The 22,730-nt window shown below is 48.9% G+C and overlaps 1 protein-coding gene across 1 annotated transcript; it reads right to left on the reverse strand.

Annotated features, from left to right (window-relative positions):
- Positions 1–112: 112 nt before the first annotated feature.
- On the reverse strand, positions 113–21,446 carry LOC119379638 (uncharacterized). Its single transcript, XM_037648941.1, has 3 exons — positions 21,424–21,446; positions 939–1,186; positions 113–387 (listed from the first exon to the last, which is right to left on the reverse strand). The coding sequence occupies exons 1-3, from the start codon at positions 21,444–21,446 to the stop codon at positions 113–115; spliced, it is 546 nt and encodes a 181-aa protein (XP_037504869.1).
- Between the last annotated feature and the right edge of the window lie 1,284 nt (positions 21,447–22,730).

Raw genomic sequence — 22,730 nt, forward strand, 5'->3', positions numbered from 1 at the left:
CACAACTTTCGTCACACCAAAATTGCAATATCGCTTATTATACCGAAAATAAAAATATCTACCACGCCTGGGGTAGCTTGGTGGGCCTTGTGAATGCGTCGCTTCGGCGCTCCTATAGTATACACCCTGCTGTTGCGGAGGCAGCCGCTGCAGTCTCGGTATCCGCGCCCCTTGGCGGTTCGGCACTCCAACGACCCGCTGTTGCAGGAGTCGCAGCTATATCTGCTGAGCGGGCATGCGTAGCCGCAGCCGACTGGGGCTCTGTGGATGCCGGCCGAGATATGCCTAATGCACATTCACTTATGACGTCGTCCCATTCTCTTTCGGCGTCATCAGGGGTGACCATGCGAGTCAGCAGCTGCTCCGGCGTAGCGTAGGCAGTGGGGCCTGCAAACAGAGCACCCATGAGCGCATTTCATTGTGGTTTGCTTCCCATAATTTAAGGTATGTCACCACGTTTAAAAATGCACTAAAAAGTGTTTGGGATTTCATTGTTTCAAGCTCCCTGTCCATTCAACAACATTTACGAAAATTGATTATATGGTTATCTTGAGCGAAAGTTACGGTCACTGTTTCAACCCCGAGGACGCATCTCAAACCAAAACTGTAGGCCCCTGGTTTCACAGCACCTACCATCTCATCATAAATAGTATTACGTATTCTGAATATGAAGAATAAGTAGTCTAAGTATCTGTTAAAGCTTTTGTAAACTGGCGTTTTTATTTCTGATCTACTGGGCTGCGGCACTTTAAGTCGCGCGTTCTCACTCGGCTGCCCGATTTTTTGTATGCTACTTCGAGCTATTGTACTCGGGAGCTGGGGACAGGGGCACTGTGCACTTCAAATTTTTCATGCAGGTGTTGACCTATATTAGGAAAAACAACGACGCCACTTACGGCAACCAAAAAAAAAACAGCAATCGCGAAGCGCACCCTTACTAGCAACATCAATTTCTTCCTCAACGGTGTCACACTCGTCGATGAAGGCTGTGCTGCGCTCCGCGTATCTAGCTGCGTGCACATCTCTGGCAGCCGCTGCCGATTTTCGCGCTTCCACGCCTGGCTCAGCATGGCAGGCCTTCCTCGACTTCCTCGCTGTGCGCACTTTGTACGAAGTGCCTTCAATGAGGCTTAGGATGTCTTGGAGCAGCTGGTTCCGCTCCGTGTATTCTTCTTCTGTACCAGACCTACGAACATCAATTAATAGCCAGGTCGCACAACGACTAACGCACCCTATTTTGTACCGTGCTCGGAAACAACCATCCAGACTTACTTTTTTTGGTTTCGCTGATCATTCTCCGAGTACCGTGCCAGCAACAGGTTCAGGCGCTCGCGCACACAGCGCGCTGTAAAAGGTTTTTTCAGGGCTTCCCTGAGGCGCCAAGCTATCTCTTCCCACTGCTCCGGGTGCCTAAACGGATCGCTAGTTTGTATTTCCGCTAGCAGCGCAATATCGTCGCTCAAAGTAAAATAAACTCGATTTGGGCCGGCTTTGTTGCTCTCTGCGTTCGACGCCATCGCTGCCGTTTTGCTATCTGGTTCCTATATCAATCGAGATATCGCGAGAGCGTCACGCCGCGTACGCTTCGCCTGGTCACGCTTACGCACGCCGCGTTTTTTATCGGGCGTACGCGCGCATCTCTGCAATCGATGCGTTACGTACTGCACATGCGCAGTTCTCTCCCGTGGCAGTGCTGCGTACGGGGGCTCGATACGTACGCCCAACTAAAAGTGTCTATTCTTGATAGGAAAGTGGCGCGAGCCGGGTTATAGGGCCAGCGCCCGCACGGTGGCCGTTTGGAAGAGGATATAGATAAGGTTTGGACACTTGGGAGAGGAGGGTTGAACACTGTGGAGAGGATATGGAGGAGAGTGTCGCTACTTCCTCTGTATTAGGACACTTTCGCCCCGTTTGGCCACAGCTGGCGTGCTCCGTTTTACTTTTGGGACACCTGTACTACGTCAGTATTATCGAAACTAAGTGCACTTTACGGTGCGACGATGTGAATATCACACGTAACTTTCTTTAGCGTAATCCACCGGGGTCGAGCAACGCTTTAATATAGCTTGCTGAATCATAGGAATAAAATGTAATGTTTAATAGACTGCTATAAAAGCAGAGCCAACACTGGAACCACAGACGTTAGCCTGACATGACGCCTCTATCATAGGGGTACATATATAGTGTTTATTGCTTTATTATAAAGTTAAATAGCCAGTACCACAACCACAGTTGACGTTGCCCCGACAGAACGCCTGCATAGAGTGTTTTTCCAGAGGAGATCCTACACCTGGCGTGGCTCTGTGGTAGAATGCCTGACTGCCACGGGGAATGCTTGGGTGCGATTCCTGCTGGGATCCTACTTTTTTTTATTCTTTGCATTCGTCGTTTCAACGCTGCCGATGTCGGTTTTAGCGCTCTCACGTTTAAATTACCAATATCTGTTCTCGCCTTCCGTGAGTAGATATAAACTGTCAAGCACCTTGCGACGCATACCCGATTACTGTGGCCCGTGGTAAACGGGTATGTGCCACATATGCCTGAAGGAAAGGGTTTCCCTACATATGCGACATTTTCACGTTATTCATGTCATGGCCAGGCCCCGAATCATATTAATCAAATCATCTTACTCTGCCATGCCAATTTCGGTCTACACTAAGTTAAATGGATGCTGAAGTGGTTTTACAATTCGGTAAAACTTTGTTGTTAACAAGGACCAACATTATTGTCGACGATGGCGTAATTTTTTTCGCTGTTGTGGCAGCAGGAGCTTTAAAATACGCGAAAGAAAAGTTCGTCTTGCTCCCCCCAAGCAAGCGCGCCAAAAGTGTGGGCGTGGAAATGAACTAACCGGAATTACGTCATAGTCGGTAGTTTTGGCCATGCTGGTAGAATAACAGGTGGCCCGACGCGCCGCTCCGCCAATGCGCCGCGCGTGTCACGGAGGTTCTCGAGTTGCCACCGCTTTTCCGCAAGGCGTCAGCAGGTGTACTCTGGGCCAAAAACTCCGCTCCCACGCTTTTGAAAGCATGTGGCCAGCGTGCGTCGCGAGCATTTGAACTGCAATTTACATCTTTAACTTTTGAGAAAGAGATCCGCGGTGTATTTATTACACCAGAGAGGCCTTGAGCAACACTGAAGAGTTGCCGTCGCTTAGAACGGACGCGCCACTAAGGAAAGCATAGAACGCAACCAGCGTTGCAGCGGCGTCTCTTCCTTTCTCCTTGCTCATCTTCGATAAGTGCGGAGGCGTCCGTGGGTGCAAGCGTCCGAACAGCAAGAGCATCCCTATCCACCTCGTGCATCGGTATGGTGGCGCCACCACTCGGCTAAGGCGGTTGTACCCTCTCCCAACCCCCCATAGGATCCCATGCATTTTGAATGAAGTTTGCGATTTCGTTGCGCAAAAACAAACTAGCGCCATCTCTCGACAATACGCCACACCGACGACGCAACACTTCCTCTTGCTTCCACCGATACGCGATGCTCCTAGGTGACCCCTCTCTCCACTTTCTTTTATTTCTTTCGGTGGCCGTGAGAGTGCGCGCTGTGCACTGTGCAGTAGCGCACACGACAAGACCGGCTGGGCTCGTCGCTTTCCTCGCGTCTTCCTTGAATGTTGCAACGTTAATATTGTGTTAAGGCGGTGCCCACACGTCGGACGATGAGCCCTGATTTCGTTCAGCTGCCATCTCATCAACGGCAATGTTTCAGACGCGTCAGTTGTGTACTTTTGTCCGTCGGTTGCGGGACAAGATGGCCTCCTGCAAGGCCGCGTTTTCCAAGTCAGCTGTGTGTGTAGTTCTCGGCGTCGTAGCAGTTTGATGACGCGAGGACGTCAACTGGTGCTACATCGTGGGAACCGCTGAAGTGACTGCAAGCTTGACGACATTGTGCCAGAATATTCTAGCGTACTGTACGCGCACGATTGTGCTAAACTTAAAATACCACGTTTGGCCTCGCGCGTCAACCTGATACGACTGTGTGCAACAAGTGTGTTGTTATCGTTGTTGCGTCGGTTAATATTGAATTGCAATTGGAATACCGTTCTTCCAAAGGTAAGTGAAGCTGTACGTAGTTGCCCTTCTATATGCTCGCTACTCCACGAACATTACTTCTAGAATCGCATTTTATGCTGAGCTGCACGTACCAAAGGAGAATCTAGCATACGAGATACATTGCACGCGTGCGCATTTCCTATATAAACCTGAGTAATGCCACGCGTGCGCATTTCCTATGTAAGTCTGAGTAATACCATGCTCAATTTAAAGCGCATGTGTTAGAAGATTGTGGCTTCAATGGTGAAAGTGATTAGATATTCCGAAATATGTGATTGCAGCGCAGTTAGAACTTTCTCATATGTTAACACAGTCTGTGAACAAAAAAAAAACGCGGTGTGAATGTTTGTTGGTCATTTGCTAAAGTACTTTCACGCATTATTATGCAGCTGTGTGACGGCTGTCAACACGTTCAGCAAGTTAGATTTTGGTTTTCTTGGCCTAGTTGAGTGCTACGAGTGTTGGGCGAAGATAAAATCGCGTGTCTTTTGTGCGTTTCTTAAGCAGGCATACAGCCGTAATAGTCATTGTTGTTGTACTGTTTGGGGTGTTCAATAAAACAAGAATGCTGTTTTGTACTGCAACAGTTTTTATTTCATCTGTGTTAACTGATCACGCAAACAACTTGGACACATGCACGTAAGAAACGTACGCAGTGCATCGCGCGCACGCATAAAAAACGGGCCTGTCATTTTAAAATAAATAATATAGAACAATCGACGTAACAGGCGGCATGGTTTTCTAGTGGAGCAGCGTCGGCAATACAAATATCAAACCAGAATGAAACATGAATAGAAAAACGGAGAGTAACAGGCGCTTTGCCCACGGCTTCTATGAGCCGCGCGTATCCACCTATTGCCACCGTTCGCCGTTGGTGGCGCCACCAGTACCACTGAAAGCAGCAGCGCACGAGGCGGATAGGGGTATTCAGACGGGGGAGAAATGCTCGGGGGGTAAAGGCGGAGCCTAGTGACGTCAGCTCGCGAGGAGAAGTCTCCACAAATGCCCCCCACTCACACGGACGAGGCAAACGGAGGGGGAGACCAGTGTTACTAGACTACTCTGGTGGCTTGCACCACCCGTTTGACGAGCTGCTGACGACGAGCTGCAGACGACCATCCAGCTGAAGACTGGACACCCACTGCCGCTCTCTGCAGGAGCAAGTGCAACAATGTGTCCAAACAAGAGCCCGAATAACAGAGAGCTGAGCTAGTTGGTAAGTATTCATTTTAAAAAGACAGGGCGTGCAAACACGGACACAAGAAAGAAGTCAGGACACCACAAACGCCGACTAACAACTGAAGGGACGCACAACGGCTGAAAAGAAAGAAGGCACGAAAACTTATCTGCGCATGCCCATGCAACAGGCGAACCCATCAATCCGGCACGCGTGGCGGTCTACGTGGAAGATAACTGTTAAGGCATTTGATTTCATCTTTATGCAAGTTAATCGACGCTTGGCTCACGCATGCGCTACCACTATTCTCGATATGCCATGCTTCAATCATCAGGCGCGTTTCTACATTTCTATGACGGTACAACACTGCGCATTCATCGAATTTTGGCGTGCACTTACAATCTCGACAATATAAAGAAAGATTAGAAGGTGAGCTTCCTGTTAGCGATCTCTTATGTTCCAACAATCTCTGGTTAATGCATCGGCCCGTTTGTCCTACGTAGAAGCGACCGCAGCTTAAAGGGACCTTATACACCACACTCCTACAGCAATCAGTGAATTTGTTGGTGTGTTTTACGAAACAAATATCGGTCCGCTTCTTGTCTTTTACTCGCTCATTCTTCCTCTGCACAGCGGCACAAATCTTACCTAGCTTATTGGCCGCAGCGAAAACAACATTACCGCCGTATCTACTTCCTACTTTCTTTAGCCTGTGAGATACGCAATGAATGTACGGTATACCTACGACACGTTTCTTCCTATCGCTTTCTGCAACCATGCTTGGAATTAACACAATATACTTCTTTAAACGTTCAGCAACCGTGGCCACTGCATCACGAGGATACCCTACATCTAAAAGACGCGTAACCTGTGCGTTAAAGCTATCACTCATTTTGTACTCACACGACTTGGTGAGGGCTGATTTAAGGCAAGACATGGCGATGCCGTTTTTTACAACCTTCGAGTGCTTCGACGAAAAATTTAACAGCGGCTTCTAAGATCTAGGAGAATACTGCCAGCACACGTGGTTCTTCTGGAACGTTAAGGAAATGTCTAGAAATTGTATTCTATTATTCTGAGGCACCTCTTTAGTAAAGCTCAGCCCACCTCCATTTAATTCAAATTTTTCGCTCACGGAAGTTACCACCTTTTCAAAGTCCTCACCACTACAAAAGATCAAGTAATCGTCCACATAACGAAAAACCTTACCCCGCAGGGGCGTCTGTGGAAGCAGGCGTTTGGTGTGTAGCGACACCACGGACCCGAGCTAACGGGGGGGTTTCGACCCCCTCCCACGCCTAGCCGTGCGTGGCTTTGCCGTGTCCGGGGAAAAGGGGATCCTGGGGGTTGAGCCGACGCCGGGTGATTGGACCTTTAAGGCCCCCCGGCAGAGGCAACACACCCCTTTGGCCCCGGCTTCACGTAGACGGCACCCCTGGGCTGACCCACCCAGGGGATATCGGCAGTCGCCTTTTCCTGTCTCTCTCTCCCCTCACATCTTCGTCTTTTCTCCCACTTTTCATCTTTCCTGTCTTCTCCTCACTTCTATTTACTTCCGTTTTCCTGGCGGCGAGGGTTAACCTTGTGTGTGTGCCCTCTCTTGGGCACATTATATTTGGTTATAGTGGCTTTGTACAGCTGACGTTGGCATGCCTTATATACATCTAAGTGCTGTCGCGTCCCCATGTTGGGCTCCATGGTGGGCGGCTGGCATAGCTGCCGAATTGATACATAATTTATGGCTTCCGCTTCCTTCCCCCGACTGCATGATCGTCCTCCTCTCACAAAGAGAGGGCGCACCGAAGACACCTTTTTTCAGAAACCAAAAGAAATTTTCCCACGATTCCACATAATCCACTGCGAAAACCTTGAAAAGAACGCAAGAACAATTTCTCCTTTTGTCGTCTCAAGATGCCTGACCGATACACTTGGCCAAGGTTATAAGGTGACAAGAATGGCTAATGGTGACCTTCTCCTTGAAATTCAAAACAAGACACAGTTCGAAAATCTCTCCAAACTCGTCTCTTTTGGAACGACACCTCTTTCTGTCACACCGCACCGTTCCCTTAACAGCTCCCGAGGGGTAGTGTCCGACCAAGATCTACTCGACCTGACAGAAACTGAGCTCCTCGAAGGCTGGAGTGAACAGCACGTGATAAATGTACAGAGGATCAAAATCAGGCGCGATGATAAAGAAATCCTCACAAAGCATCTAATCCTCATTTTTGGCACAAGCACACTACCAGAACACATCGAAACAGGATACCTGAAACTAAAGGTCAGACCGTACATACCGAACCCGCGGCGTTGCTTCAAGTACCAGCGCTTCGGTCACGGCTCCCAGAGCTGCCGTGGCCGTCAAACCTGTGCCAAGTGCAGCTCAAACGAACACCCTAGTGACAACTGTGCTGAAACTCCCCACTGCGCAAACTGCGATGGCGGACACGCAGCGTACTCTCGCACGTGTCCTACATGGAAAAAGGAAAAAGAAATAATTACACTCAAGGTAACAGAAAACATCTCTTTTAGGGAGGCGCGCCAACGCCTCTCTATCGCACAGGGTCATTTGTACGCGGACGTGGCACGCAAGGGGGCAGTGCCACAAAGGTTCGCGGCGACCGCACGTACCACGCACAGTGGACGGGCGGTAGCGTCATCCGCCCCCTCAGCGGAAGCAGCCCGTGCTGCTCCGCAACCAAACGGCAAGCAGGCCTCCGGATCTGCAGGCCCAGGGCCTTCTGCTCAGGCAGAGAGCCCCAAAATTCCAACACCCGTGCGCGTAACACGCGAACGGGCATCCAGCGTCTCTACCGAGGCGATGGACACAATGGCAAGCCCAACGGCGTCTCAGGCGCCGAAGGAACGGCGCAGCTCGTTGGAGCGCGCCAAAAAAGAAAAAGCCCGCATCACAGGGCCTGGAAAGGGTTCTGTGACTTAAGGCAATAGTTTTTCAGTACACACAGCACTAATTTACACCCGAAATGGATACACAAATTATACAATGGAACGTCAGAGGTCTTCTTAGAAACCTCGACGATATCCAAGAGCTGCTACATGAACACTCACCAAAAGTGCTGTGTGTACAAGAAACACACTTAAAATCCAAAAACACGAATTTTCTACGCCAATATGTCATATTCCGAAAGGACCGGGATGATGCTGTCGCGTCATCTGGTGGCGTAGCCGTCATAGTGAACCAAGGAATTGCATGCACCCACTTACCAATCCAAACGTCCCTTGAGGCAGTGGCTGTTCGAGCCGTTCTCTTCAACAAACTGATCACAATCTGCTCACTGTACATACCCCCGCACTACCAGCTCCAAAAACATGAATTCGAGTCCTTAATAGATCAACTTCCAGAACCATTCCTGGTACTTGGAGATTTAAATGCACACAACAGTCTATGGGGTGACTGTCGCTGCGATGCGCGGGGTCGTCTGATTGAACAGTTCCTTCTCTCTTCTGGCGCATGTCTCTTGAATAAAAAACTACCAACATATTATTGCCTTGCAAACAGAACATTCTCGTCCATAGATCTCAGCATATCGTCTCCATCACTTCTGCCCCTAGTTAAATGGAAAGTTATCAATAATCCTTACGGAAGTGACCACTTTCCAATACTCCTGAACACACCAATTACAAGTGAATGTCCCCCTCAGCTTCCAAAATGGCAGATCGCGAAGGCCAATTGGGAACAGTTTCGGAAACTTACACTGTTAAGTTGGACGGACATGTCTGCCTTAAGCATAGAGGCAGCTGTAGAATACTTTACATCATTTCTGATTGATGCCGCAACCAAATGTATTCCACAATCAAGTGGACACTCTGGAAAACGACGAGTTCCATGGTGGAACAATGATTGCAGAAATGCGCGTAAGAAACAAAACAAAGCATGGAATTTGCTTCGCGACTCCCCGACAGCGGAGAACCTTACAAATTTTAAGATTATCAAGTCTCAAGGCAGGAGAACGCGCCGACAGGCTAGAAGAGAGAGTTGGCAAAAATTTCTATCAGGCATCAATTCATACACACAAGAAGGCAAACTCTGGAACATGATTAGTAGGGTAGAAGGACGACAAACACATTCACTGCCTCTAGTAAACACACAAGGCGACAGCTTAGAAGACCAAGCAAACTTTCTAGGCGCACATTTCGAACAAGTGTCCAGCTCGTCGCACTATTCCGAGGCTTTCCAACGCTACAAGACAACAATAGAAAAACAGAAATTAGAGCGCAAGTCCACAAAACACGATGCGTACAACAGAGCTTTCTCCTTAGCTGAGCTGCAGGCATCGCTAACCTGCTGCAGTAGTTCCGCCCCAGGCTCCGACCGTGTGGTATATGACATGCTGAAAAATCTACCTGCCGAAACGCAAAAAACCTTACTTTCCTTGTACAATGCCATCTGGTTTTCCGGCGAGATCCCCTCGTCTTGGAAAGAGGCGATCGTCGTTCCCATTCTTAAACAGGGCAAGGATCCATCCTCCGTTGCGAGTTACAGGCCCATCGCACTTACAAGCTGCCTGTGTAAACTTTTCGAAAAGATGATAAACCGCCGACTTATGCATTTCCTGGAAACAACAATCTACTTGACCCGTACCAGTGCGGATTTCGCGAGGGTAGATCCACCACCGACCACCTGTTACGTATCGAGGCACAAATCCGTGACGCATACGCCCACAAGCAGTTCTTTCTTTCTGTGTTCCTCGATATGGAAAAGGCTTACGACACAACATGGCGCTTCGGAATACTAAGAGACCTGTCCCACCTTGGTGTACGTGGTAGAATGCTAGATATAATAGAGAGCTACTTGTCGGATCGTACGTTCCGTGTCCGAGTAGGAAATGTTCTATCAAGACCATTCCTTCAAGAAACCGGAGTGCCACAGGGTGGTGTACTTAGCTGTACACTCTTTATAATCAAAATGAATTCCTTGCGTCTTTACATCCCACGGAATATGTTTTATAGGGTTGCGTAATGATGCGAACAGCAACATGGGTGTTACCAACACCAGACGCGGTAAGCTGATATGTAGGGCTTATATTCTTCAATACTGGATAGCGCGAATCCGAACAGGACAAAGACGGAAAATAGATGCACAGGACAGGCGTTACTCGCAACTAAGCTTCATTCAGGAAAGTTTCCCTAGATATATACACAGTCGAGTGGCACGCGCAGGCGCACTGCACGTACGTTACAGTCACAGTTACAATTGTTATGCCTATACTTGTCCGTTATCACGGAGAACGCACGCACGTTTGACGAACCCGTGTGTGTGTGTAGAAGGGGTTCTTGACAGTTCTTGAACAAGGTCATCATCACCGTGATCAGAGTGAGCACCAGCACCTGGACCGGACTTGTTAATCGGATCCATTCGTGATTGCGGCTATGAGGAGTCTAAGTGTAGTGAAGTGCGAGGTATAGTGCAGCTGGTGGTAATCCGGGATGCCTCTTACGATGATGAGCTGCCCAGCGATACACGCCGAAGAAGAACGACGTTTGGCGCACCCCTGACCATCGTCCACTCTGCTACCAATGTGGAGAAGCCGGCCACACCTACCGCCGCTGCTATTATCGACAGATGGGACTGCGCGGGTTCGCCATCGACGCGCCGCATCCACAGCAGGGTGAACGACCATGTGACATCGCCGACTATCTGGCAGGAGCGCAGTGGACCCCCCGAGGACCTTCCCGATCGCCGTCGCCAGGCCGCTACGCCTCTCCCCAACGCCGACGATACACTGCCCCAACCCAAGGCCGGTCGCTTAGCTCGCATCCGGAAAACTAAGGGCAGCAACCGATGGAGGTGCGGTTGCTGTACGACGAAATACCGAAGATCCTCCGCCGCTGACGATGACGCCACGACGAAACCTTCAGGACACGACGCGAACTCGACAGCGCCCTGTCGACGAAACCTTGCGGACCGAAGTAGGCCTGACGACGCAACGTGGAAGCTACAGAACAAACCGACGTAGCCGTGACCCGACGCCACGACCTAACTGCTACGCAAGACGATGAAATAGCGACCTCGACGTTCTTATCGACGGCCACAGTGTCACAGCCCTCGTCGACACCGGAGCCGACAATTCTGTCATCAGTGGACCGTTCGTCATGAAGCTGAAGAAAGTTAGGACAGTATTAGAGAAGTGAGTTGGGCTAGTTGGTGCGTATTAACTGTGGACATATCTACTAGCGCGAAAAACACAAAGGACGAGGTAAAGACGGTGTCCTGTCTGCCGTCTTTACCTCGTCCTTTGTGTTTTTCGCGCTAGTAGATATGTCCACAGTTAAAGTTAGGACAGCCTGGGAAGGCCCCGAAATCCGGACAGCTGGAGGTCTCCTCGTAACGCCGGAGGGAATCTGCAGAGCGAGACTCACCATTAACAACCGGATTTGTTCTGCGAACTTCATAGCGCTGCAGCGTTGATCGAGAGATGTCATTCTTGGTATGGACTTCTTAGGCCTTCATGGTTCAGTCATCGACGTAAGGTCCAAGTCGATAACACTGTCCACGAAAAGGCACTACCACCGCACACTCCGCCAAGAAAGCACGCCTTGAATGTGCTGGAAGACTAGGTCACCATTCCCTCTCGCTCCAGCGTCATCATTTCCATCGGCACTCAGAAATCAGCAGACCTGGAAGGCGTCATTGAAGGCGACCAGCACCACTTGATTATCCGCAGGATTTGCGTCGCAAGAGGAGTAGCCGAGCTGCGGGCAGGGAAAGCAACAGTTATGCTCAAGAATTTCAGCAACGAGTACAAGAACGTGAGCAAAGGCACGACGGTCGCCTACATCGAAGAAATCGTAGAAGCCAGCAATGCTTTTGGCCTCACCGATTCTCCCGAGCCTACTCCGACGAAAAAAGTTCCGCAACCATCTTTTGACGTCAATCCCAGCCTTCAGAAGCACAAACAAGAACAAGTCAAAACCCTTTTCTTGCAATACAAGGACTGCTTTTCGTCGTCGTCAATTCGGCAGACCCCCATGTCAAAACATCGCATCATAACAGAGGAAAGTGCTGAAGCACTCCGTGAGAGCCCGTACAGAGTTTCGACGCGAGAACGCGAGGCCTGAAGAAACAGGTCGACGAAATGCTACGCCACGACATCATCCAGCCGTCGAAGAGTCCGTGGGCATCGCCCGTGGTGCTAGTGATGAAGGCTGGAACTCTACGTTTTTGCGTCGATTATCGTCGCCTGAACAAAGTCACGAAGAAGGACGTGTATCCCCTTCCCCGGCTAGACGACACCCTAGATCTATTACACAACGCAAAGTGCTTTTCGTCGATGGACCTCAAGACCGGTTACTGGGAAATAGAAGTCGACGAGACAGACCGAGAAAAGACTGCCTTTACAACACTAGACGGCCTGTTCGAGTTCAAGGTCATGCCCTTTGGTCTTTGCTCGGCACCTCCGACTTTTCAACGGGTTATGGATTCAGTACTAGCCGGCTTGAAGTGGCAGACGTGCCTCGTGTACTTGGACGACGTCGTTGTGTTTTCCTCAAACTTCGATGAACACCTTCGGCGCCTTGAAGTTGTACTTCAAGCAATCAAGATCTTCGGACTCACCTTGAAGCCTGAAAAGTGCCGCTTCGCGTACGAGGAGCTCTTGTTCTTGGGTCACGTGACCAGCAAGGATAGTGTTCGCCCGGACCGGCGGAAAACAGCTGCCATCGCTGCCTTGCCGCTGCCCACCGACAAGAAGGCCGTACGCTGTTTTCGCGGCTTGTGCGCCTATCACAGACGTTTCGTCGAGGAATTTTCGCGGATCACCGAGCCACTGACGCAACTCACCAAGGCCGACGTCGAATTCAGGTGGGAAACTTCGCAAGTTCAAGCATTTCAAGAATTGAAACGACGCCTGCAGACGCATCCGATACTTGTGCATTTCGACGAATACGCCAATACGGAAATTCACACCGACGCAAGCAGCCTAGGACACGGCGCCGTCCTTGTGCAGAAGACCGACGGATTGGAGAGGGTCATCAGTTATGCTAGCCGGTCGCTGTCAAAGGCAGAAATCACCTATTCCACAACAGAAAAGGAGTGCCTGGCCATTATCTGGGCTACGTCCAAGTTTCGCCCCTACCTGTACGGCCGGCCCTTCAAAGTTGTGAGCGACCACCACGCCTTGTGTTGGCTAGCTAACTTGAAGGACCCTTCAGGTCGCCTCGCACGGTGGAGCCTACGACTTCAAGAATTCGACATAACCGTCGTTTACAAGTCCAGAAGAAAACACTCCGACGCTGGCTGCCTGTCTTGCGCCCCCGTCGACCGGAAATAAGTGCACGCTAGAGAGCTTTTTTGAAACTTGGGCACCTTTTAGTGCTGTTGCCGCCGGAATGTTTATTAAGGCGAGTATGTAATTACTGTAAGCTGACGGTCTGTGCATGTGTCCTGCGGTAGAGGTAGACGTAGACTCCGTTATGTTGTTACGCCGGAAACGACAGTCAGGTCTAAAGCCTTACTTAATTTTCTCGTAAACTCTGTATTCCAAATACACAAATAATCGTTTCAAGTATTTATATATACATGTCAGCAGCAGCAACGGTATAATGTATCTCAACACATACAATTTAGTGTTGCGAAGCTACCCAAGCGCGATTAAGGTTGTTTATTTTGCCAAGTTTACAAACAATTCACTACACATGTTCATTATAAATGGCATCATACACATTGTACACGAGATAAAGGGCCCACAGGGCAGTATGGTGCAAATATCCTAGTAATATGAAACAAAAGCTTCTTTATCATTAATATTGCTGAGATTTCTTGGTCACAGTTTATGGCCGCATTTTTGAGTCGGCACTCGAGTTTCGCCTTGAGTTCTTATCAAAACGATGAATGCGTTGTGTTGTAGAATGTCATAAAACTTTGCATATGCGCAGTATCTGTGCGTGTTTCCTTCTTTTTTGTATCTGCAGTTTCTTTTTCTTATCTGCAGCTTTTCTTTTTTTTTGCATGCCCAATTGCATGCACATGTTATTGAGTGTTGTGAATACTGTTTCGCATTTTGTGCGGCAGATCCACTGCGTCGTTTGTCGCTTATATTAAGAATAATATGTGGGGTCTACGTGCCAAAACGACGATATGATTATGAGGCATGCCGTTGTGGAGGGCTCCATAAATTTTGACTATCTGGTGTTCTTTAACCTGCACTGACATCTCACAGTACACGGGCCTCTAGCTTTTCGCTTCCACCGAAATGCAACCGCCCCGGCCGGGATCGAATCCACGACTTTCGGGTTAGCAGCCGAGCACCGTAACCACTATAACACCGAGGCGGGCGTTTTTTTAAAGACGAAAGCCTTAAATGCCTTATGAAAGGCGAAATTTGATCGTCGGCGTCCCGTGACTACGGCGTCAGCGTACCGCGGCGTCGGGGGCGAGAGATTAAAAAAATCGTCATGTGATGACGTCATACGTTTTGGCGTGACATCACATGATGCCGTTATCACATGACATCGTACCTTGGTCAAAAGTGGACAGATCACGGAGACAGTGAGAGACCAGGTGAGGTGCCTCCGATCTTGGAGGCAATGCAAAACCACGCTAGGTGCGCAAAAAACTAAGATGGCTTTCGCCTGCGAGTCGTCTTAAGTGGGTGCATAACAGACTCTGTGAGTTTTTATTGTCTTAACAGGTTTTCCATGAGGTACTCATTGTACAAGTTAACTTTGTTTCGTGTATTTTTTACTGGCATAGCGTGTCTACTGTACACAATGCTGCCCCGTCTTCTTGTTTTCATGCGTCTTCTTTGTATAGACACTTCGCAAGTATTGTTTGTATGCGCAATCCTGTATGAGCCTTCATGGCTTACATTATTTCTCAATAAATTATTTATTTATGCTTGCTCAAAGAATTTAAATACTGTATTTGTGTGCGTGTCTATACGCCTGCCGTTCCCCTATAATAACCAGGGTACGTGTCATTTATTTTTGCGCATTAATGCTGCGCTGACAAAGAAATTACACAAATAAAGAGCTCCATGGCAGAATTTACTGAGGACTGCTACTAGTCGCTTCACGGTGATCGTGGATGATTTTAAAAAAAGAAACAAGAACTGCGTGTTGATCTAGGAGAGGACGAAAGGGTAACGTTGAAACACAGAAACGGCGAAGAATAAAAGAGATCCAACAGCACACATACATACATGGGCATCAGACAGCACGGAATGCGTACTTGAGCCACGAAAATGAATACAGGAAAAAAGAACCCACCGTGGTTTTCTAGTGGTTATGGTGCTTGACTGCTGACCCGAAGATTTTCACCCGAGGCGGCGCAATTTCTATGGAGGCGAAATGACAGAGACGCATCTACTTAGATTTAGGTGCACGTTAAATGACCATCTACTGCTCACAACGTGTGGTTTGATCCTGGCAGAAACGAAGACAGTGAAATATGGCGACAGATTTCAGCATCCTTTTCCCGTTGTGAGTAGGATTTATATTTTAAATCGTGTTTAAAAGTAACAATAAACCGGCATGTCGCGCAGCCTAGCGGAAGAGCCTTGAAGCTGGATTATGGAGTCGATCGCTTTTTGCTCTACGTAGTCACGTAGTCTGATGCTGTCATGCACGCCATAATTATTCCTGAAAATTAGAGTATGTATAATACTATCTATCGCCGCTCTATTTTGTGCTGCTCACGAGGTAAAATGAGTTGCACGGTGAGAAGCAGCGCTGCCTTCGCGGTAACCAGTGGAACATGTCGAGCCGCGGTGCATGCGCGCGGAGTGCACACATGCGCAGCAAACCGCCGCGCACGAACACGAACAGCTCTCGCGCTCACTGTTTGCAGCATGGGTTTTTACTTGTGTTTACGACTTCATATTCGCCGCAGATCGAAAAATTCTGATTACAAATGTTTCACGGCATTTTCAACGTTACCGTTCCGTGATTCGACACTCTCAACGGTAAGCTTTCCGTTGCGCTTAAGAAAATGGACACCATAAAAATTGGTTCTCGGTCCCTTCAAAGAACAACAGATGGTCGAAATTTCCGGAGCCCTCCACTACAGCGTCTCTCATAACCTTATCGTGGTTTTAGGACGTAAATTCCCAGAAATAATTGTTATTACAAAAAAGAAGGATGTCATCTGCTGACAAGCACGCATAATATATATTCCATGATACATTTCACATCACCAAAAATAGCGAAACCAAAAATCAAAGGCAGATACAGGACCAACCAAGTGCAGTAAGAATGTTTCCGAAGTGAGATGCAGTATTCATGCACACGTGAACCAAAATACTTTAAGCGTACAGCTGATATCAGTGTGCCCATTTCTGACGCAAGGGTGACGCCGGCACAAGTTTCGCTGCCATGTCTATTCGAAATAGGGAACCCAGGCTTGAGTTTGAGCGCGACGCTCGCGCGCCGAGCTATGCGTTGCTGGGCATCGAAGCTGCTGGCGAAGGCGGTTTGTCGCCGAACTTGGCAGCGGCGGCGGCTGGGACACCTGCGCGCATGCACTCCTCATTCGGCCCGAGCACTGCTAGTCAGCAATAGTTATATTGTGACGCACCACAGACGCAATCCGAGAGCTCTGCGCGTGCGCGGAAGTGGGGGCGGCAATGTTGTGGCAAAAGGAGACGCGCCGTGGATATCCCCACTGGCAATAAGAGCAGTGGCGCCGCTCGACGTTGCTTTGGAAGCCTATGCCAGCTGCAAACTTACGCTGGAAACGGATGATGCGTTCGTCGGACGCCACTTTTCACTTTTGATTTTTGCTGTCCAAAGAAGCTTTCTTTTCGGGTCTCTTGGAAAATGATACAGCTTCCAGCGTTCCTGCAATGATTGCTGCACTGCGGCACGCAGCACCCGGCCATAGTGACGGTAGCGAGCGTATAAAACTGGAGGGAAACGAGCACCGACCTAACATTACCACGCGCTCCACGCACAAGTGACTGGGCGGGGGATTCAAAATGGCGGCTACGCTGCTGCCAAGACCGAGGAGGCGGCACCTGCCCTTTCCAAAGCTGACTCCACTCTAAGCGGGGGCGCGCGCATCAAGGCAGCGTGCTCCTGACAACCGCCCCCTCTGCTACCAATGCGGCGAAGCCAGCCACACCTACGGCCGCTGCCAGTACCGACAGATGGGGCTGCGTGGTTTCGCCATCAACGCACCGCGCGACATCACTGACTACCTCGCAGGAGCAGAGTGGACCACCCTTCGATCTTCGTGTTTTTTCGTCGCCAGGCCAGTACATCTCACCGCAACGGCCGCACTATACTGGCCCTACCCGAGGTCGTTCCGCCAGCCCATATCCGGGAAACTAAAAGCAGCAACTGATTGAGGTGCGATTGCTGTTCGTCGCAGTACCGAAGATCCTCCGCCGCCGACGACGCCGCAACGAAATCTTAAGACCAAGCCGCAAACCAAACGGAGCCCTGACGACGAAACTTCGCTGTGTGAAGACCCGACGACGCGACGTAGAAACAGCGGAACAAACCAGCCTAGCCGTGAACCGACGCCGCGACTTAACCGCAACGCAAGACGACGGACTAGCGACCTCGACGTACGGTGTGACGGCAACAACGTCACCGCAGTCGTCGAGACTGGAGCCGACTATTCCGCCTTCATTTGGCCATTCGCCGCGAAGTTGAAAGTTAACACCCCTTGGAAGGACCCCGAAATCTGGACCGCTGGAGGCCATCAAATAACGCCAGCTGGAGTCTGCACAGCATGAGCACCATCAAAAGCATGAGCACAGCATGAGCATCATCAAAAAAATGCGGCAGATCCCACGCACTGTGGGAATCGATGTAATGCGAAGCAGCCAGCAAAGAGCTGCATACATCGCTTTGTTTATTTTAGAGCCAAATGAAATCATTCATGCCATGGCATCTAGTTTACCATATATCGCATGTTTGCCATGCACGCATGCATGCACAATCTGGTTTATACCATGATTATGAAACGAATATTCTGGTATATACAATGCATGACTTGTCAATTATGTTTACGCACTCGTGTCATGCCTTACACTTTTTGGCATATATCCAGTTAACAAAATGGCCGGAAGCGCACCATGACAGGGTCAGGTATATCATACCGTACATGACATGCATAAACCATCATTCGCATGTTAGGACCTGTTATTTAACTTCGTCATACAGTCACATCGCGCAATACTAATTTTCGGTGTGTATCTGCTATATATCAAATGAGTGAAACGGCCGCGAATGCACCATGAGCGTGGCATGTAAATCATGACATACATGACATGCATCTCATGGTTTTCATGTTACCACCTGATATTCATGTTCTTCACATAGTCCCATCCCGCAATACCAATTTTGGTGTATATCAATCTAGCGAAACGGCCACGAGTGCGCCATGAGTATAGCATGTAAATCATGTCGTACATGACTTGCATGTCATGAATTTCATGTTACTACTCTCATTTACGTTCGTCATACAGTCGCGTCGCGCAATATCAATTTTGGTTTATATCAAGCTAGCCAAACGGCCGCGAATGCACCATGAGCGTGGCATGTAAATCACGACTGGATGTCATGGTTTTCATGTTACAAACTGTTATTTATGTTCTTCATACAGTCACTTCGCGCAATACCAATTTCGGTGTATATCAATCTAGCGAAATGGCCGCGAGTGCTCCATGAGCGTGGCATGTAAATCATGTCGTACATGGCATGCATGTCATGATTTTCATGTTACCACGTGTCAGTTATGTTCGTCATACAGAAATGTCTCGTCATACCAGTTTTCGTATATATCCATTCATTTAAACGGCCGCTAGCGCCCCGAGACCATGTCATGTAAATCATGCTGCATATGACATGCGTGTCATGATTTGCACGTTAGGACTTGTCAATGTGTTCGTCATGAACTCTTGTCACGTCATAGCAATTTTGGTATATATGAAATTAACGGAACGGCCGCAAGAGCGCCGTGGCCGTGGTATGTAAATCATGCTCTTCATGACATGCGTGTCACGATTTTCGTGTTCTGACCTGTGATTTATGTTCGTAATACGGTCATGTAATGCCGTACCAATTTTGGTATACATCCGACTAACGAAACGGCCTGGAGAGCACAAAGTCGTAGGCGGCTAGATAGATAGATAGATACGCTCAAAGTCGCAGAAGTTCGCTAAGAAATGCTTCGCATTTAAAACCGGGCTTATCGTGCGTGTTTTTTAATCTTACAACATTGCTCCAGGGTTGTGACACTTGGGATGGACTTCCTACGTCACCACGGTGCAGTTATCGACCTCAGATCTGAGTCAATAACACTTACCTTAGAAAAAGAGCTGCCGCCCTACACGACCCCAGGGAACCACGCATTGAATATGCTTCACCAGCAGGTCACTGTTCCGCCTCTCTAGAGGCCGGATTTAGAGGCCGCATTTTTAGGCACTAAAAAAGGACGTTTTAGGTGCCAAAAACAGGCAGGCAAAACACTGTTTTAGGCCTCCAAAGTAGTAAATATAGGCACAATAAGTCCTTACATACATTCCAATACTTTCAAACAAAGATGTGCCCGACCTGTATCTACGACAGGAAAGCCAGGAATGTTGTTTATGATGGCACAAAGGCGCCAACGCTTCAACATAGCCACGCAATAGTCCCTTTTCCCACACGGTTCGGAGAACACGGGTCTCTCCTTTTATTGTCTAGCATGGCTCGAGCACCCACGCCCTGTCTACGGATTTTCTCATTGTCTAGCATGGTGAGTCAAGTGCCCACCGCCGAATCAACACACTCCTGGGTCTCTTTCTTCACGGCGTGGCTGAGAAGAGCAGCACAGGAGCAGATACCCAGACCGCTAAAAGACCAAAAGGGAGGGATGCCTCGTATTGGCCGGGGCTAATCGCGTAGGGTCAATTTCTCCCCTGTTGGTGAACGATTTAAAGGGCCCCTCACCAGGTTTGAGCATTTCGAGCTGGCAAGTGTAATGCATGCACTCGCCGCTCACGATCACGTCTGCCAAGGTTTGCAATGCTATGCGCCGCGGAAAGATGTGAACTTTCAAACTGAACGCCGTTGTCCTTCTCGTAGACGCGCGCGCCAAAATGGAGAGGCTGACGTACAACAATGAGTGGTCCTGCGTAGTTATCTGTGCTCTTACGCCACTCACCTACGTAGACATTGATGCTCTGAGTCTATGACGTCGTTAACAATAGCGCATGACGCTGCGACAAGAAACGACATGTGTAATTTGTGTAATCTGTTGCTTGAATGAATGACCGAAAGCTGAGAGAAATAATCAAACACAGAAACGGAATTTGTGCGCGTTTTAAGAGCGAAGCGGCTCGTAACGTGTGTGGCCCACGAGAAAACTATCGCCATCATCAACGGGCCACACGAATTGGGTAAATCCCACTACTCACCACTGGTCTACCAAAAACAAAGAAGAAAACTATCGTCGTCAAACGGGTATGTGCCACTGTGTGGGCTCTCAGAAAGCAATGATCATCATAAACGGGTATGTGCCACAGAAATTTTGTAAATCCCACTACTCAGCACTGGTCAACTAAAGATGAACACGGCAACATTTAGCCCAACAAATGTATGAGAAGCAATGGCAGCGAGCCAAAGATCCCGAGTACGTACAACGAGATAATACTACACTGAAACAAATTTCCTTAGAATTTACGAACAAATTGTACATAAAATTTGAGGATGCCCGCCCTTGTATTCAAACACAGCAAAAACTTACCTAAATGCCAACAGACATGTCTCAGTTTTTTCAGATACGGAAAGAGTCGCCTTGTTTAATGTGCCACTTGAAAAGTCGTAAAAGTTGGCTTCCAGTTCTAATTATTGTTCTAATTAAGTTCTAATTAACGTTGTGACTTCCTTTTAAGTTGTTTTCCAGCCAAAGGACCCTCGTCGTTACCCGGCTACTTTTTTAGGCAAGGTGCTGTGGCGGAAAGCATGGGGAGCATGCACAAGAATATATATATATATATATATATATATATATATATATATATATATATATATATATATTCACCCTGTGCATGGTTTCTCTTTGTTAATGGCATTTTTAGATGCGAAGCATCTTATGGCGGAGCTCAAACGGTGTACGGCGCGGCACCCTAACTGCGCATGCGCAAACCCTCTCCACACACCTCCTCCCCACTCCCATTTCCCTATCTCCCCTTTTCCTCTCTCCACTTCCTCTCTCTCCTCTCCCTCTCCACGCCCACTCACCCTCTGAAACGCGGGCTCGACATGCCGAAACGCTGCTTCGCATCGCCTCATGGCCCCCTTTAGCGGGAGATGGTGTGCCCCTCTCCTGCGCAGCGCCGCGATGAGGGCATGCGCGTCCCCTCTCCCTCTCTATCCTCTCCTACGCTCCCCCCCTCGCGCGCCTGACGACCGCGTTCCCCGCTCGCCGTGGGAGAATTAACGGCCAGGCTAGAGGGAAGACACGACACGCGTAGCGTTCCTATTCGGGTTCCACGACGCGAGGTCGGTAGCATGCCCAACGAACGCCAACGGGACGCGATCGTGCAAGTGCACCGGCTTCACATCGCCTCATGGTCCCGTTTAGCGGGAGATGGTGTAATTTTTAAAGTACAGAGCGCTTTAGAGGCCCGGGCTGTCGTCATCGTATGCTGTCGTCGTCTCATGTCACTTGGCGTCATGTATAGGCGAAACCATGTATAACAGAGCCATTTATATATAGCATAGCCATGTGTAGCAAGGGGGTGAGAAAGGGAAGTGAGGTTGAGGAGGAGTGATATGAGGGGCAGGAGGAAGGGAGTATGCTGTCATCTCACGTCGTCGCTTGGCGTGATGCAGGCAAAACCATGTATAGCATAGCCTTGTATAGCAAGCGGGAGAGAAAGGGAAGTGAGGGTGAGGATGAACGAAAGGAGGAGTGGTGAGAGTAAAGCTTAGCATAGTCATGTATGGCGTCACGCAGGGAAAACCACGTATAGCCTAGCTATGCATAGTATGGTATCGTATACTAAGAGTATGGGAAAGGGAGGTGAGGAGGTTGGGAATAAGGAGGGGACAAGGTAAAGCATAACATAGCCAGCATAGTATAGCATGGGCGAGAAAGGGAAGTGAGGGTGAGGAGGATAGAAAGGTGGGAAGAGTAAAGCATAGCATAGCCGTGTGTAGTTGATTGAGGAACAGGATTATTGAAGAACCAGGCAGACATATGGGTCAAAGTGGACTAGAGGCTTCAGGGAACCTAATAGTATGCACTTCTACGCATGAAGATTTTAAAGCACTGTTTACATTGATACCGTACTTTTTCGCATATAACCCGCCCCTGCATATAACCCGCAGCCCAACAACAAACCACGGGAAAATTAAAAGTAAAAAAAATCCGGCAGGTCCCACGCACTGTGGGAATCGATGTAATGCGAAGCAGCCAGCAAAGAGCTGTATATATCGCCTTGTTTGTCTTTGAGTCAAATGAAATCATTCATGCCATGGCATCTAGTTCACCATATACCGCATGTTTCCCGTGCACGCATGCATGGACAATCTGGTATATACCT

The sequence above is a fragment of the Rhipicephalus sanguineus genome, chromosome 1, assembly GCF_013339695.2.
Source record: "Rhipicephalus sanguineus isolate Rsan-2018 chromosome 1, BIME_Rsan_1.4, whole genome shotgun sequence".
NCBI lineage: Eukaryota > Metazoa > Arthropoda > Arachnida > Ixodida > Ixodidae > Rhipicephalus > Rhipicephalus sanguineus.

Coding starts and splice junctions, on each gene's coding strand:
- LOC119379638 (XM_037648941.1), bottom strand. CDS start 21,446: ATGTCGAGCCCGCGTTTCAGAGG. Junction 1,187..21,423: donor TCGAGCCCGCGTTTCAGAGG/GTGAGTGGGCGT, acceptor TGATGTTCGTAG/GTCTGGTACAGAAGAAGAAT. Junction 388..938: donor GGAAGAAATTGATGTTGCTA/GTAAGGGTGCGC, acceptor CTCTGTTTGCAG/GCCCCACTGCCTACGCTACG.